The 18455-nt window shown below is 42.4% G+C and overlaps 1 protein-coding gene across 2 annotated transcripts in view; it reads right to left on the reverse strand.

The window, feature by feature from the left end:
- Positions 1–18455, reverse strand: part of grid1b (glutamate receptor, ionotropic, delta 1b) — a 319760-nt gene that overhangs the window by 124099 nt on the left and 177206 nt on the right. For both annotated transcript variants that reach the window (XM_060862319.1, XM_060862311.1), the window contains exon 4: positions 13692–13897. In XM_060862319.1, coding sequence (XP_060718302.1) covers positions 13692–13897 — 206 coding nt within the window. The remainder of the gene's footprint in view (positions 1–13691; positions 13898–18455) is intronic.

Genomic DNA, 18455 nt, shown 5'->3' on the forward strand with positions numbered 1-18455 from the left:
GAACTGCTGCTGCTATAACGGAAGCCGCTGGTGCTAGAACTGCTGCTGCTATAACGGATGCCGTTATACAGAAAGCGAAAGGTTAAAGGTCTTTTCTCATTGCTGCTTAAGTTTTATTAAACACATGAAGAGTTTTTTGCTCTGAAAATCAAGCCTGTGCTGTAGAGTGCCACTTCCTTCCTCTCTAACCCACTGTGTGTCCACTGAAACTACTCACTGCTCCTTAATATTCATTGGAATACATTTTATCGCTCATTAATATTTAAGATTCGACACGTGTAAGTTGTAAAGGTGGCCTGATGGACAGAATACGACGAGGAAAAAAAACGTTTCCCCTGCGAGAAGCTTCAGAGTGAGTTTATCCTTTATGCAGCTATCAGGTTAGCCGGCTAATCATGCTAATATTCATGCTAATAATGAATTAGCTTATGCTGGTGATTTAGTGAGGAAGCAGTCTGCTTAGTGACTAGAGAAAGATGAATAAACACAATATTTGAATAAAATAAGAATTCTTTTGTATTGAGTGAGGAGTGGTTGCGGTTCAGGGTTTAAGATCATGTGATTTCCAGCTCGTGCTGTCTGGAGAGAACAGCTGGAGTATCAGCTAAACCCACTTTATCCAGAGTGCATGTTGAGTTAAACATACATTTATTTATTAATGCTAAGCAGACATCAGCTAATTAAACTTGTGTAAATTTGCATATTTCGTTACATCAATAATCTAGTGTTTGGATGTTAGTGTTAAAATGTTAATGTGAAAAATCAGTAATTAGCGTGTTAGGCACACGTTTGATCTTAGAGGAGATTATCTCATGTGAGCTCTTCTAAAACCTGTTAAAAAATAATACACCATTAATCAGTTGAATAAATGTTTGTCGTCTGTTAGCTTTTCGTTTTCATCTCTCACCTTGTTTCACTGTCAGAGCCACTTATTTGTGATTATTGATAAAACAGATGACGTGTATTACAATAAAGTTTTATTTTATTTTATTAACTATTTATACGTCTCATGTGGCTGAAGTTCAGAGCAGCATAGTCAGGTCCAAGAAAAGTTGGGATCCAGACCCAAAACCATCAAATCCTTTCTGGAATTTTTACTAACTTTTATGAGGTACAGTTTACACATTTACAAGAAACCTAAAACTAAAATAGATCTAAAATCTGAAGAACTCCAGGGCCTACTGCTCTGCTGTCTCACTCTAAAAGATGCTCTGTATGTAATAAATCACACTGGCAATTGAACATTGCCTTTAAAAATGTTGCTTTGAATCTGTATGTATTTGGTGCATTCTGTAGATGATGATGACGATGATGATGATGATGTGGATGTGGATGTGGCTGATGATGATGTGGATGATGATAATGCAGCTGATGATGTGGACGATGATTTTTATGTGGATAATGTTGATGATGGTGATAATGATGATGATGATGATGATTATGATGTTGATAATGATGATGATGTGGACGATGATGATGATGATGATGATGATGATGATGATGATGTGGACGATGATGATAGTGATGATGATGATGTGGACAATGATGATGATGATGTGGAGGATGACGATAATGATAATGATGATGATGTGGATGATTGATGATGAAGATAAGGTTGATGATGATGTGGATGATGATGACTATGATGTGGATGATGATGATGATGATGATGATGATGATGATGATGATGTTGTTGACAATGTTGATGATGATGTGGATGATGATGATGCAGCTGATGAAATGGACTATGATTTTTATGTGGATAATGATGATGTGGATGATGATGATGAAGGTGATGATGATGCGGATTATGATGATTATACTGTGGATGATGATGAGATGATGATGATGATGATGATGATTATGATGTGGAGGATGACGACTATGATGTGGATGATGATGATGATGATGATGATGATGATGATGTGGAGGATGAGGATGATGATGGATGTTGCTGTTATTGCAGTAGTGGCTCAAGCGGTTAAGTCTCTGGGTTGTTGATTGTAGGATCAGGGTTTAAGCCCCAGCCAAACTGCCACTGTTGGGCCCTTGAGCAAGGCCCTTAACCCTCTCTGCTCCAGGGTGCTGTATCTTGGCTGACCCTGTGCTCCGACCCCATCCTCTAAAGCTGGGATATGCCTTGACAGAATTTCACTGTGCTGTGATGTAGATATGACAAACTTCCATTCTATTCTTATACTGATAAATAGTTTTCAGAATTCAGTTAGTAAAATCTCTCCATTCTAAAGTGAGCTGATAGAGTCAGAGCAGTGAAGATGTGCTGTATATAAACCCTGTAACTCTGTAGTCTCTCTCTCACTTACATCTAAATAAAACTGGCCGTACTGAACACCTGAGATCACTAACACTCTCCTGTTTGGAAACTGCATGATGCAATGGCAAGCAATCGGAGCCGGTGGCCCATCAGCACCTGAGGCCCAGGTAAAGGAGAGAAGGAGAGAATCAGCTCATTTCGAATGAGGAAAAAAACAGCAACAGGGGAGTAGAGAGAGGACCGGTGATATGCTAATCACATGCGTCGGGTACATAATACACCAAGCAGGAAGACGAGCGTGAGCGTGTTATGGTTCTGACTCCTGTTAATAACAGAAAGTCCACAGGATAAACGCTCAACTGTCCAATTATAGACTTCCACTGAGACGGAAATGCTTCTGATCAGTTCTGAAGATGGAGCTTTGTTCACTCTCACACTGTCTAGAAATAATCCAAAACCAAACAAAGACAGAAAATCTCGCACTGTTTCATTATTCATTGATAAATAACACTAACCCCACACACACACACACACACACACGGTATATGTCGAGTTATAGAAGGAGAGGGAATGAAGATCAGATCAAAGCTCCAAACTAAAATTACTGCTTAAAGGTGGAGTGCATGATGTTTGAGAAATGCTTCAGAAAACTGAGTCAGGCCGACTAACAAAACAATTGTGTAGCCAATGAGCAGAAAGGGGCGTGTCTTGTCAATATGCGGTGGAGAGAGTGTTCAGTGCGCATGTCTGACATTAGCAGAAAGCGATTGATACACTGACATGGCAGATTCCTGCCGTTACTTCTGCCTCGGGTTCTAGGTGTTGAACGTTGTCTTCCGCGTAAAACAGAGCTAAACCTTTCATGGTACAACACACAGTACAACAAAAACACATTTGTATTACCATAGTATTACTCACTGAGTTCATTTAGTGATAAAAATATACCCTCGGCCAGCTGCCCCAGCAGGTTCCGCCATAATAGTTGGCTGGGTTACGTACTGTATGTATGTGTAAGGCGGAGCTATCAAAACAGGGGTGACACCAATTTGAGTTAGGGGCGTGTTTGTTTAGGTTATTTCAAATGTTTAGGTGATTCCCAGAATGTAAAGTCTGAATATTAACATGTTCCCAATAAATCTTTCTGCACTTCCTGTCTAGAGTGGGCCACTTCCTGTTTGGCTCCCGGAAGTTCTGATGTTAGCTGAGTTCCTAAAGGCAAGGCAATCTGTGCCGAAAGTATTTTGCCTATGATCTGAAGATAGCTAGAGAAGCTAGATAAAGACTTAATGAGTGTAAATGCTGTGTTTGGTTTTGTTTCTCAGAAGCTCTCACACATACAGAACATTATTAACTGCTCTTATATTTCACTCCTGCTGTTTGCGTCTAAAGAGGAGGCGTCTGAGATGGAGGAAATCGTCAACGACGACTGCTTTTGGAAAACTGATAAAGATTCCTGCAGACTGTTGATTAGTCACCATGATGAAACGTCTCCAGCTTTAAAACCCGTAGTGAAGTGCCTCTCTTCATCAATATTTTTTTTAACTGGTTGTGCTTTCCTGCTGTTCAGACTCCAGAGTAAATAAAAAAACGCAAATACTGTATATAAAACATGACAGCATTCGACTGTGTTGATGTTCCAGTGATTTTACTTCAGTGACTCTTCTGTTTACCTGAAACCTGACCTTCAGATCATCACTAGATATTAACAATCTCTTGTTCCCTTGTTCCTTATTCTCTTTCTCTCACTCAGTGTCGCTCTCTCTCTCTCTCTCTCTCTTTCTCTCTTTCTCACTCGCTCTCTCTCTCTCACTCGCTCTCTCTCTCTCGCTCTCTCTCTTTCTCTCTCACTATCGCTCTTACTTGCTCTCAGTCTCACTCACTCTCTCGCTTTCTCCCACTTGCTCCCACTTGCTCTCTCTCAGTCTCATTCTCTCTCTCACTCTCTCTCTTTGTCTCAATCGCTCTCTCAAAGACAGCTTCACCTATCTGTTACGAAGCTCTGACACTGGAGACTCCTTCCAGTAAAAGCGAGAGCTCTGGAAGCTCTGAGAACTCATCCTTCAGTTTTTTAAAAACAATGTCAGAATTTCACTGTGTGAAAAAAAAGCTTCACTGCTAAGAGCAGACTTGGAGATGCCACTTGTTAGGAAAGAAGACATCAAACTGCAGACAGCAGGAAGAATTTTTACAGTCGTGTTTGTAAGAGTGACACGTTCTCAAACTTCCCCGGGTTCAGCCAAGATTCTAAGGAGACGCGTTTGGAAAAGCCGGAAAAACAGTTAAAGAAAAAGAAGTGAAACGCAGCCTCAAATCTTATTTACATTGCTGTTTACTACACACACACGCACACACACACACACACACACACACACACTTGAAGAGTATTTAGACAGCAACTTTCTGTTTTTGCTTAATTCTCAGGAGAAAATTTTCCACAGAGTGTCATTCCATCCATCTTCTCTGCAGTGGCCTGATATCCGATTATCTTCTCGTCTGTCTCCTCTAGAGAGTGCAGCATTGCCAACCACCCACACACACACATACAGAGTGAGGGACCAGATGAAAAGAGACCCTGTGTCCTCGTCTGCGATGTGACTGAGATGAGGGTTTTGGAGGTAAAGAGAAGGGCGTAGAGAGAGAAGAAGCATACTCTGTTCTGGAGGACAGCTGAATCAGTGACTGTAAATAGAGATAAATGGGCTTCCCCTGTGCTCAAATATTTGCCGCAAAATTGCAGACACGCCAACACGTCCGACAGCCTGATGGATCAGCAGCGAGAAAAAAGCCAAGAGAGAGAGAAGAAAGATGAGAGAGAGAGCTCAGAGAGAGAGAGAGACGAGAGAGAAATGAGAGAGAGTTGAGAGACAAGCAAGAGCGAGGTAAGAGAGAGACACGAGAGAGAGATTGTAGAGTGTAAACTAATCTTTACAATCATAAAATGTGACTGCAGTAGTTTTGCCTCATGAGATGTGAAGATACACATCCAGTGGGATTAGAAAAAAAAAGTGCAGCAGTCTGGGAAAAGCCATCGGATATTATTAGCCTGAAAGCATGAATACATCTTAACTCCATGACACATGACCCAGAAACGTCTGCTAGCTTGACCTAATCCTGACCCAAACCTAACCTAATCCTAATCTAATGCTGGCCTAATCCTAATTTAAATCTAACCTAATCCTGACCTAATCCCAACCTTCTCCTTACCTACCCCTGACCTGCAAATATAAACCCAATTTAATCCTAATTTAACCCTAACTTAATCCGAACCTGAACCTATCCTAATCCTAATCTTATCTAAATCTTATCTAACACCACAATGTTCACCATGCTGTTTCCAACATTGAAACGTCTGGCGGCTAATCTCTCTCTCTCTCTCTCTCTCTCTCTCTCTCTCTCTCTCTCCTTCTGGCTCCACAGCTGATCCACAGCTTGTGTATTTCTAGACTTGTTTACGAGAAAGTGCTAACTGTGTAGCAAGTTTATCTATGTAGCATCATTAGCTGCAGATAAACAAGTTGTCAAACAGTAGCTGTGTTTCTCTGCTTCTTATGTCCATGTCTAAGGACAAGCAATTTATTATTTAATATAGAAAACATTGTATGGTCTTGAACTCCTGAAAAGTCTGAGATGATGCCAGCGACATGAAAGATAATGTCTCACACACTGCTTAATATTTTAGGAATTATTTGGTGTTGAGACTCATTTTAAATTCCATCTTGTCCCAAATGCGGAAAAAAAAAACGCTCAGAGTTTTGCAGTTTAGCCAAAAAAAAAAAAAATTTTTATTTTATTCACAGTTCAGGAAGTTAGACATTTATGATTGCTCACATTTTTCAAACAAGACTATTGTTATTCAGTCCCTAATCCAATATGTTTCTATATTTATTTATGGCTTTTGAATAACACCCAGACGGTACTGGCAGGTTTGTTGACACTTAGTCCTGCTGTGGAAAATATTTTAAGTGATTTGTGGAGGAGTTGAGCAATATTCACGTAAAGTCTTTCTCAGTGGTCAGGGCTGGCAGGAAGAGGACGAAGAAATGACTCTGTTATGATCCTGTCACCACAGCTAAACAAAAACAGTAAAAGGAGGAAAAAGAGCTTTAAAATGAATTCTGCTCTGGAGATTTGAACTTCAAAGATATGCCAAAGATGCCCTGAAAGTTTATATCTTGCTTTGAGCCTGTGCCGCGGCGCTTATTAATATTTCAATAGGAGCTTATTAAAAGCCTGAAACCCATTCAACAGCCAGAGGAAGAAAATAAACGAGTTTACTGCAGGGAAGTGTAATCGTCAATGATGGGGGTCTATATAAAAGACAACCTTGTGAAAACATCATGAGAAATCTTTTCTGAAATGCTGATGAGATGTTTAGAGGAGCGTTGAGTGAGCCGAGTCACTGAGTGAGGAACGTACATTCATCCCGTGGACAAAACCACAAGCACTAAGTGACACGTTTTTACATTTATAATGTCACTTGTCCTGATCCTCTAATCCATGCTGTGATCCCCATGTTAGTTGGGTGTGATGGAGAGAGAAATAGAGATAGAGGTAGAAAAAGAGATATAGAGACAGATGATGACATCCTGATTGAAAGGGTGCCTACGCAGGCCAGACATGATATCCAGTGTTCTGTCTGTTACCCGTTGTCTTCTTCTCAAACAACCTCCTGCTATTTAACGCTCTCACCAGGGTTTGATGAAGAGGAACGCAGATGTGCCACAAATCATGCCATCCGTCTGCTATGTGAGTCATTTGTGCATCCATGTCCACCTGCTTGCTCCCTTTTCAGATCACTCAGTGGGACGAGGAAAAACAATGGCACTCGTGAAGGAGTCAGCTCTGTGCTCGAGGATTCAGGCGTGACTGTGAAGCACGCCATTTTCCAGTTCCATGTTTCCGGTGCTTAACACAGCAGGACCATAAATTGGAGACTCAAGAGAGTGGCCAAAAAAAAAGAACCAATCTCTGGTGAAGTGGAAGATCCAGTGGGACATGAGGATAATACACCACCTGTGTTTCTCTGGCACTTTAGGAGGGACATTCATTCATTATCATACATCAGTCTGTAAGCGTTGTCTTATGAGATAGTATTGTAACTGGCAGAGCTCTAGGTTACATTATCACAGAGATTTCCTTATTCTTAATCTAACACAGGAGGGCTGTGAGCTCAAGGCTTTCAATCAGATCTATGGCATTTTCAATGCAGATGTGATTTCTAGAGGAAAACCCAAACAATATCTGGAACTCCACGTGGACAGGAACCAAGCTGGGGACTCCAGAGCCATGAGACAACAGTGCTGCAACTGTACCCCATGACCTCCAACACCACTGTAACATCAAGACTATGACCTCCAACATCATTGTAACACCATGACCTCCAACACCACTGTAACACCATGACCTCCATCACCACGGTAACACAATGATCTCCAAAATCACTAACACCATGACCACCAACACCACTGTAGCATCAAGACCTCTAACACCACTGTAACACCAAGACCTCTAACACCACTGTAACACCATTACCTCCAACACCACTGTAACACCATGACCTCCATCACCACGGTAACACAATGATCTCCAAAATCACTAACACCATGTCCACCAACACCACTGTAGCATCAAGACCTCTAACACCACTGTAACACCATTACCTCCAACATCATTATAAACACCATGATCTCCAACATCACTACCTGCCATAACACCATGACCTCCAACACCACTGTAACACCATGACCAGCAAAATCACTAACACCATGACCTTCAACATCACTAACACCATGACCTCCAACATCACTGAAACACCATGACCTCTAACATAACTGTAACACCATGACCTCTAACATCACTGACACACCATACCTCCAACATCACTACCTACCACAACATCATGACCTCCATCACCACTGTAACAATATGACCTCCAAAATCACTAACACCTTGACCTCGAACATCACTACCTACCATAACACCATGACCACTGTAACAATATGACCTCCAAAATCACTAACGCCATGACCTCCAACATCACTAACACCATGACCTCCACCATCACTGTAACACCATGACCTCTAACACCACTGTAACACCATGACCTCAAACATCACTGTAAAACTATGACCTCCAACATCACTGTGACACCATGACCTCCAACATCACTATAACACCATGACCTCCAACACATGACCTCCAACACCACTGTAACACTATGACCTCCAAAACCACTGTAACACCATGACCTCCAACACCACTGTAACACTATGACCTCCAACACCACTGTAACACTATGACCTCCAACACCACTGTAACACTATGACCTCCAACACCACTGTAACACTATGACCTCCAACACCACTGTAACACCATGACCTCCAAAACCACTGTAACACTATGACCACCAACACCACTGTAACACTATGACCTCCAACACCACTGTAACACTATGACCTCCAACACCACTGTAACACTATGACCTCCAACACCACTGTAACACTATGACCTCCAACACCACTGTAACACCATGACCTCCAAAACCACTGTAACACTATGACCACCAACACCACTGTAACACCATGACCTCCAACACCACTGTAACACCATGACCTCCAACACATGACCTCCAACACCACTGTAACACTATGACCTCCAAAACCACTGTAACACCATGACCTCCAACACCACTGTAACACTATGACCTCCAACACCACTGTAACACTATGACCTCCAACACCACTGTAACACTATGACCTCCAACACCACTGTAACACTATGACCTCCAACACCACTGTAACACCATGACCTCCAAAACCACTGTAACACTATGACCACCAACACCACTGTAACACCATGACCTCCAACACCACTGTAACACTATGACCTCCAACACCACTGTAACACCATGACCTCCAACACCACTGTAACACCATGACCTCCAACACCACTGTAACACTATGACCTCCAACACCACTGTAACACTATGACCACCAACACCACTGTAACACCATGACCTCCAACACCACTGTAACACCATGACCTCCAACACCACTGTAACACTATGACCTCCAACACCACTGTAACACCATGACCTCCAACACCACTGTAACACTATGACCACCAACACCACTGTAACACCATGACCTCCAACACCACTGTAACACTATGACCTCCAACACCACTGTAACACCATGACCTCCAACACCACTGTAACACTATGACCTCCAACACCACTGTAACACCATGACCTCCAACACCACTGTAACACCATGACCTCCAACACCACTGTAACACTATGACCTCCAACACCACTGTAACACCATGACCTCCAACACCACTGTAACACCATGACCTCCAACACCACTGTAACACTATGACCTCCAACACCACTGTAACACCATGACCTCCAACACCACTGTAACACCATGACCTCCAACACCACTGTAACACTATAACCACCAACACCACTGTAACACCATGACCTCCAACACCACTGTAACACTATGACCACCAACACCACTGTAACACCATGACCTCCAACACCACTGTAACACCATGACCTCCAACACCACTGTAACACTATGACCTCCAACACCACTGTAACACCATGACCTCCAACACTACTGTAACACTATGACCTCCAACACCACTGTAACACCATGACCTCCAACACCACTGTAACACCATGACCTCCAACACCACTGTAACACTATGACCTCCAACACCACTGTAACACCATGACCTCCAACACCACTGTAACACCATGACCTCCAACACCACTGTAACACCATGACCTCCAACACCACTGTAACACCATGACCTCCAACACCACTGTAACACCATGACCTCCAACACCACTGTAACACCATGACCTCCAACACCACTGTAACACCATGACCTCCAACACCACTGTAACACTATGACCTCCAACACCACTGTAACACTATGACCTCCAACACCACTGTAACACCATGACCTCCAACACCACTGTAACACTATGACCTCCAACACCACTGTAACACCATGACCTCCAACACCACTGTAACACCATGACCTCCAACACCACTGTAACACCATGACCTCCAACACCACTGTAACACCATGACCTCCAACACCACTGTAACACCATGACCTCCAACACCACTGTAACACCATGACCTCCAACACCACTGTAACACTATGACCTCCAACACCACTGTAACACTATGACCACCAACACCACTGTAACACCATGACCTCCAACACCACTGTAACGCCATGACCTCCAACACCACTGTAACACCATGACCTCCAACACCACTGTAACACCATGACCTCCAACACCACTGTAACACCATGACCTCCAACACCACTGTAACACCATGACCTCCAACACCACTGTAACACTATGACCTCCAACACCACTGTAACACCATGACCTCCAACACCACTGTAACACCATGACCTCCAACACCACTGTAACACTATGACCTCCAACACCACTGTAACACCATGACCTCCAACACCACTGTAACACCATGACCTCCAACACCACTGTAACATCATGACCTCCAACACCACTGTAACACCATGACCTCCAACACCACTGTAACACCATGACCTCCAACACCACTGTAACACCATGACTTGTTTCATTTGAATTTTTGTCAGTTTGAAACCTTCAAAATAGAACATGTTTCTGCAGTTCTACAGTTCTGTGCTTTGCCTCAGTTAGCACCTCACAGCTCATGTTCACTCACTTCCTAAGAGTTGAATCACTTCCTCATACTTAACAGAATCATTCTACTGGAAACAGCAGATACGTAGGACATCGATCTCTTCTCAGCAGGACATGTGTACAGTGCTGATCACATGCCCTATTCTGAGAAGCCATGGGTTATTCATTAATCTGGACCTTTTGACAGCAAATTTGTGTAGCTCTGAGTTAAATTGAATACTCCTGATGTAGACATATATATGTATGAACTGTAATATCCTTGATAAAGAAAAGTAATCAAGAAATCAAGTAAAAGAAATGAAAACTTGTGTTTTTGGTATATGTCATCTCTCAGGTAAGCAGTGTGAAACCAGGTAAATTATATTCACAGCCGATTTTTCTGGTAAATAACACTATTATGGTGGAAACACAAAGCACAAACAGACTGCTAGCTAATCTGGTAGAGTTGCAGAAACCTGTGCTTTATGTCCTGAAATGCTTCCAGCTCCTTGTGGCCAGGGGAAGTGGGCTTCAGAGGGACGGGGACGTCAGCAGGCAGTGAAATATGGTGGCACATTAATAGCAAACCCGCTGAGACATCTCCTTCCAAGTCTCAGACCTCATCAGGAGGACAGCCTGTCCTGTCACGGCTGGCAACAGACACACCGAGCTCTGCTTAGGGGGGTTTCCTATTTGTTTGTTTTTTTATAAAGGCCAAAGCATAGCACGCCCACATGACCAACTGAAGTAACGCCTCCCACACAACATCTCCAAAGAGACAGAAAAAAAAAAGCTTAGACCCTGAAAATCTACCAACGCAGGAGATCAGGATGATCACTGACTCCAGAGCTGGGGATATGACAGGGCTTCAGTGTTTATCTTTTATTTGTCAGATTGTTATTGCACGTCAATTTCAGAACTGTGAACACGGAGGTTACTGACAAAACTGAGCGAAATGTTGCGTCATACTTAAACACATCCAGAGAATATAAAGACCTAAATAATATCTTTTATGTAGGATAAGAGGACAGAACTCTTATCAAGACAAGCCTCAGACCAAACTGCTGACTTTTATATAACAATCATCAGGTCAATTGCGTCCATTACTGTGTATTAATTAATATAATAATTAAGATAATTTGTTAGCTACCACTTTTTAGATCAGTACCTGAAACGCAGGACTGGGCAGCACTGGAACTTTGATTCTTCCAGTTTATATTTTGCCCCTCTTAAGAATCTGTTGTGTAACTGGAATTGTGCTGTGTGATGAGAAAGACCAACCTAAAGCAATCACAGTTCTCATTTACACACGACTAACTGAAGCGACTCCAGCAAGCGGCAAAGTGTTTCATTTCTAAAACAATGTGTTCTAAAAATAGCAGCAGACAAAGCCGAGTCATTTCCATATGCATGAGAGCAGCACTTTTTCATTCTGTCAGAATAAGCTGGCACAGACCCACGGGCAGGACGTTTCCAGCTGATCTCAGAACAGAACATCTCAGGACGTCACACAGACACCACGTGTTAAGAGCTTTGTGAGGTGTAAAGTGACGTGCAGTGCTGAGAAGCCCTGACCTCAGCGCAGGGGAGATAAGGAAATCAGGCAAACCCACAGAGAGATGGTGGCTTTAAAGTTCTACAGGGTCTCTCACTGTAATTAATAAAACAGCAGGCTCACCTTCAGGCGTTAATGTCACCTGGGCTCTTTAGGAGCTGCTGCTGTAATCATACACACTGTCCTGTTGGTCAACCCAGCAACTTATTTAAATCCTGTTCATCCTGTAAACATTATTCACTCCTCTACACATGGACACTGGAACCATATCCTGCTCAGCATATATCACCCAGAAGGGCTTACTCTGCAGTCACCTGTCTCAACTCTCTTGTCACAACTCTCAACTGCCTCACCTCTCTCAACTGCCTCACCTCTCTCAACTGCCTCACCTCTCTAAACTGTCTCACTTTTCTAAACTCTCACCTCTCTCACTTGTCTCACTTCTTTAAACTGTCTCACTTCTCTAAACTCTCACTTCTCTTAGTTGTCTCACCTCTCTCACCTGCCTCATCTCTCTAAACTGTCTCACTTCTCTTACTTCTCTGAACTGTCTCACGTCTCTCACTTGTCTAACATCTCTAAATTGTCTCACTTCTCTAAACTGTCTCACATCTCTAAACTCTCACCTCTCTTACTTGTCTCACTTCTCTCAGTTGTCTCACCTCTCTCACCTGTCTCACCTCTCTAAACTGTCTCATTTCTCTTACTTATCTAAACTATCTCACCTCTCTCACTTCTCTCCTTCTCACTTCTCATCTCTCTCATGTGTCTCACTTTTCTAAACTCTCACCTCTCTTACCTACCTCACTCCCTAAACTGTCTCACTTGCCTCACTTCTATAAACTCTCACCTCTCTCACTTGTCTCACCTGCCTCACCTCTCTCCTTTCTCTCACCTGCCTCACCTCTCTCCTATCTCTCAAATGTCTCACCTCTCTTACTTGTCTCACCTCTCTCACCTCTGGTATCTAAATCCATATCGTTTTTGTAAACTTGCTTTGTACAAATAAACCAGAAGTCAGTACAGATAAACATACAGAACACACTCTGTGTGTGTGTGTGTGTGTGTGTGTGTGTGTGTTTGTGTGTGTGTGTGTGTGTGTGTGTGTGTAGCCATGTGGGTAATTCAGTGACAGAGGCACAAACAGGGCTGAGTCCACACACCTGATGGATGAAGACCTGCGCTCCACGAGGACTCAGCAGCAGAATGGCTCTCCTCAGCGTGTCCCTGTAGCGGTTCAGCTCCTCTGTACGCATGCTGCTGAATAGATTAGAGAAGACACTGCTGATGTTCCTGTCCACCCTCTGCAGAGCCACGTCCAGACCCTGCCTCGCCGTCTGGTCCAAAAATCCCTGCAGTCCACGGATATCTGTCAGAAGGAAAAGCACAGAACTGTTTGTTAATGAAAATCTAAATTGTTTCCCAACACACCATGACTTCTAACAGCACTAGCTACTCGCCAAGGTACAATTTTCACACAAAACTCCAGAAGTGAGTGAATTATAATCAGGAGTGATGTATTTCTAGTTGAAAGCACACACAGTGAAAGGTTTAAGGGTTCTTCAATTACTGCTTCCCAGGCTCTGCTCCTGTCTATTAGCCATGACAGACATCTTGTAAGAAAAAGGTGTTGCTGTCTGCCAAATCCACTCCTTCTCTACCTCCACTTCTATTTAGTGTCACCTCTGTCTGGGGTAAAAATAAATAAAAAAAGGTATCACATTGTTCCTCTCAAGTGTGAAGAAAATTTTTATATCCTGTGAGATTGTAGTGAACTCTAGAGACCAATTGCTGGCTGAGTGAGTGAGTGGGTGAGTGATGGAAGGAGAGATGGAGGGAGGGATGCCCTCGATATATGAATTCTAGTATACTTTAACAGCCTGATAAACTCTCTCCCAACAGCTAGACCCTGAAGACAGTTTCTTCTTCTGTCCACAGGTTTATTGTTGGGAGGAAAGTGTGAACATAAATACATAGCTTTCAAAATAAAGTCTTCATAAACTAAACAAACTTTACATGCAGTTTGCTTTTCATTGTTTACATCCTTACACACATTATTCACAACTGTATCAGGGCTCTACACCTAATGCTTGTCTGATAACATACAAATTATGGCCACTGATGGTTTTCTGAAACAATACACTGATTGAGTCTCCAGTGTCTGGTTTAGTCAGTAATCGAAAATTGCTGTAGTGTAAAAGGAAGGAAAAACTTTGTTCACTAACACTGGAGACTCCTTCAGTTGCACAGGTCTATTGATATGTTTTTGATATAGTGATACTTATAAGTTTTATTTCCGTATGATACTAAAAGCCAACAAGCTTTTTACAGATAATTATCATATCATTTGTATAGAACATAATTAATACGTGTGCATGCATTACGCTGCTTATACACAAGTTGGTGATTTGCATGGACTAAATAATTAAAACACATTGAAATGGACACGTTGAATCCTAAATGTGGATTATGTAAAATTATGCGAACATCTCGGTTAGTATGCTGATGACCTGCTGCTCCCTGCACCAGTAAGGAAACATCAGGCAAATATTTATTTATTTATTTATTTATTTATGAGAGGAGACTCTGGCTTGTGATGAATGTTTAGTCGTGTTAATCTTAGCCACGTAGCAGCAGGAGAAGCATTCAGCATTCAGCTCATTGGTTTTAGCAGCAGCTGGCCTGGGCCCAGTTTAACACAACTGTGGTACTTAGGGGAAGAGATCATAACAAGAGATAATCAAAGAGGAATGGAGGAGCAAATCCCATCAAACCATATCAATCCAGCTGGAGACTGTAGTCGGGGGAAGGAAGGGATTAGTGTGGGAAAGTAAAGCGCTGATTCTTCACTTCACAGCTTCTGTTCCTGGCTTCTCCCTCCTCTTCTGTGCACACACACACAACACACACACGCTCAAACACACTCACACACATGCACACTCACACACACTATCCATCAACCCATCCACCCATCAATTCACTTATCCGCTCATCTTTCCATCCAGTTATCAATCCATCCATCAATTCGTCTATCTATCCATCCACCTATCCATCCATTCATCTATCCATTCATCAATCCACCCATTCATACATCCATTCCTCCATCCATCCATCCAATCATCCATTCAACTATCCATCAATCCATCCATCTGTCCATCCATCCACTTGTCCAATCATCCATCTATCCACCCATCTGTCCTTCCATGCAGTATCTACTGCTCACAATCCTTACAATCCCTACAGCCATCTGCATTATTATTTCTGTGTGTGTGTGTGTGTATTATATTTACATATCTTATATATTATATTAACATATAAATCATACATTAGCCCAAGGCTTTTTGCTCAATTCTCAGTACAGTCAGAAAGTCACCTTAAAAGTGTAAACCCTCAGTGGATATGCCGTTATTGGAAAATCAGCAACAAGGCACCTCATTTATCAGTCTTTTACTAAACTTGTGTAAATGTTTGTGTTAAGCAAACTAAAGAAAAAAAATTCCCAGAGATAAAAGTTTGAGAAATGCTGATTTTCTTCATACAATGCTCCTCAGCTGCTCCTGACACAGCTCATTTACATGAAGATGCTCCTGGATTGTTCAATCCTGATCAAAACTCATCCATCTAAACAATGCATCCATCTAAACAACCCATCCATCTATCCATCCACACAATCCACCCATCCACACAATACATCCATCCACATATACCTATCCACACAATCCATCCATCCACGCAATCCATCTATCCACATCTGCCTATCCACACAATACATCCATCCACACCAGCCATCTATTCACATCTACCTATTCACACAATCCATCTATCTACATCTACCTTTCCACACAATCCATCTATCTATCCATCGATCCACACACTCCATCCATCCACACAATCCATCCATCCACATCTACCTATCCACACAATCCATCAATCCACACAATACATTCATCCAAACATCCATCCAATCCATACATCCACTCAATCCATCTATCCACATCTACCTATCCACAGAATCCACCCATCTATCCACATTCCATATATCCACACAATCCATCTATAAACATCTACCTATTCACACAATCCATCCATCCACACAATCCATCCATCCATCCATCCATCCATCCATCCATCCAACCATCCATCCATACATCCATACATCCATCCACACAAACCATCCATCCACACAATCCATCCATCCATCCATCCATCCATCCATCTAATGTATAGAACAGCAGAATTTTAAATGTTTTTTGGTGTTTAGAATTTTTTTTAATAACTTAAAAATCATTGAGGAAAACTATTTGAAGGCCAAAGATTTAAATGGCTGCAAGTGTGTGTGTGTGTGTGTGTGTGTGTGTGTGTGTGTGCGTGTGTGTGTGTGTGTGTGTGTGTAAGCACTTCACTGGGATTTTGTTTTGATCTTAAACCTTCATTTAACATTCATCTAATCAGCTTCACTAGACCAAATAAAATGTCCAGCTAGATTTCCTGGAAGAGTGAAATCACAGACGATGTGATGAAAGACGTGTTAGACACGGTGATGAACGACAGTTGTAGTGGTGTTTGCATTTCCAACAATGATGACTTCGTGACTCTCCTCTGAATTGTTTGATAGGTTGCACAATAAACATGCTTTTCTTTTCAGCTCCACTTCAACACAGTTTTGTTTACTCTTTTTTTAACCTCACTAGTGACCAGAACTCAGAATCTAAATCTCCAGCAAAATTCCACTTCACTATATTTGAAATTCAAAGCTTTTCCTTCTCTATTATTGTCAGTGTGTGAGAGAGCAAAATGTGAGAGCAGAGGGTGAAAGGAGTGAGTGTGTGAGAGCAGTGTGTAAGAACAGTGTGTGAAAGGAGTGATTAAGAAAAGTGTGTGAAAGAGCAGTGTGAGAGCAGTGTGTGATAGAGCAGTGTGTGAGAAATGTGTGAGAGCAGTGTGTGAGAGAGCAGTGTGTTAGAGGAATTATAGAGCAGTGTTTGAGTAGAGTGTGAGAGAGGAATGTGTTTGAGAGGTGTGTGAGAGTGGAGTGTTTGAGAAGAATATGAGGACAGTCTGTGAGAGGAGTGTGAGGGTGGAGTGTGAGATAGGAGTGTGTGTGACAGGAGTGTGATAGAGGATGTTTGTGTGAGAGGAGTGTGTGAGAGTGGAGTGCTTGAGAGGAGTGTTTGAAAGAGTACTGTAAGAAAGGAGTGTGAGAGAGGAGTGTGAGAGAGGATATGTTATGTGACAGGACTGTGAGAGAGTGGAGTGTGTGAGAGGAGTGTGAGAGAGCAGTGTGAGAGATAAGTGTGAGAGAGCAGTGTGTGTATGAGAGAGCAGTGTGACTGATAGAATGCCAGATACACCTCCTCGACCCTGCTCTCTGCCTCTCCTCCATTCAGATCCACAACTTTCTAGAAGAGTTGAGATGAAAAGCTCACTGACGAAGAGGACACTTCCTGTCTTTCCTTGCCAGGGGCAGAATGCTGTGGATCTCCTGGCAGCCACGCAGCATGCTAAACTCTGTGCTGCTGAAAGAAAAGGGCTGCGGGCCAAAGCAGGAAAAAAGGAGTGGAGGGGACGAGTGAAAGAGGAGGAGGAGATGTGTTGCTCCCTCAGGGATGCTGTGGCCTCGAATGCTAGAAGCTTTCTTTCTCGTCATCTCCATATATTATAAATGAGCGTACACGATGGGGATGTAACCAAACACGAATACGTTACTGAGAATGAGAACCATAGTGGGTTTGAAACAAACAAATACACAAACAAAAAGATAAATACAAAAAAAGCAGCAGGTGACTGTTCATACGGCCATGGGATAAAACCACAGTGTTTGTTAGACTGATAAATACTGAGGCTCAAGTTAATATAGAGTTGATTATGAAGCCTAGAGGCAAAAAAAAAATAAAATAAAATGCAGTATAAACAGAGCTTTTATATGG

The sequence above is a fragment of the Tachysurus vachellii genome, chromosome 2 (assembly GCF_030014155.1).
Source record: "Tachysurus vachellii isolate PV-2020 chromosome 2, HZAU_Pvac_v1, whole genome shotgun sequence".
Classification (NCBI taxonomy): Eukaryota; Metazoa; Chordata; class Actinopteri; order Siluriformes; family Bagridae; genus Tachysurus; species Tachysurus vachellii.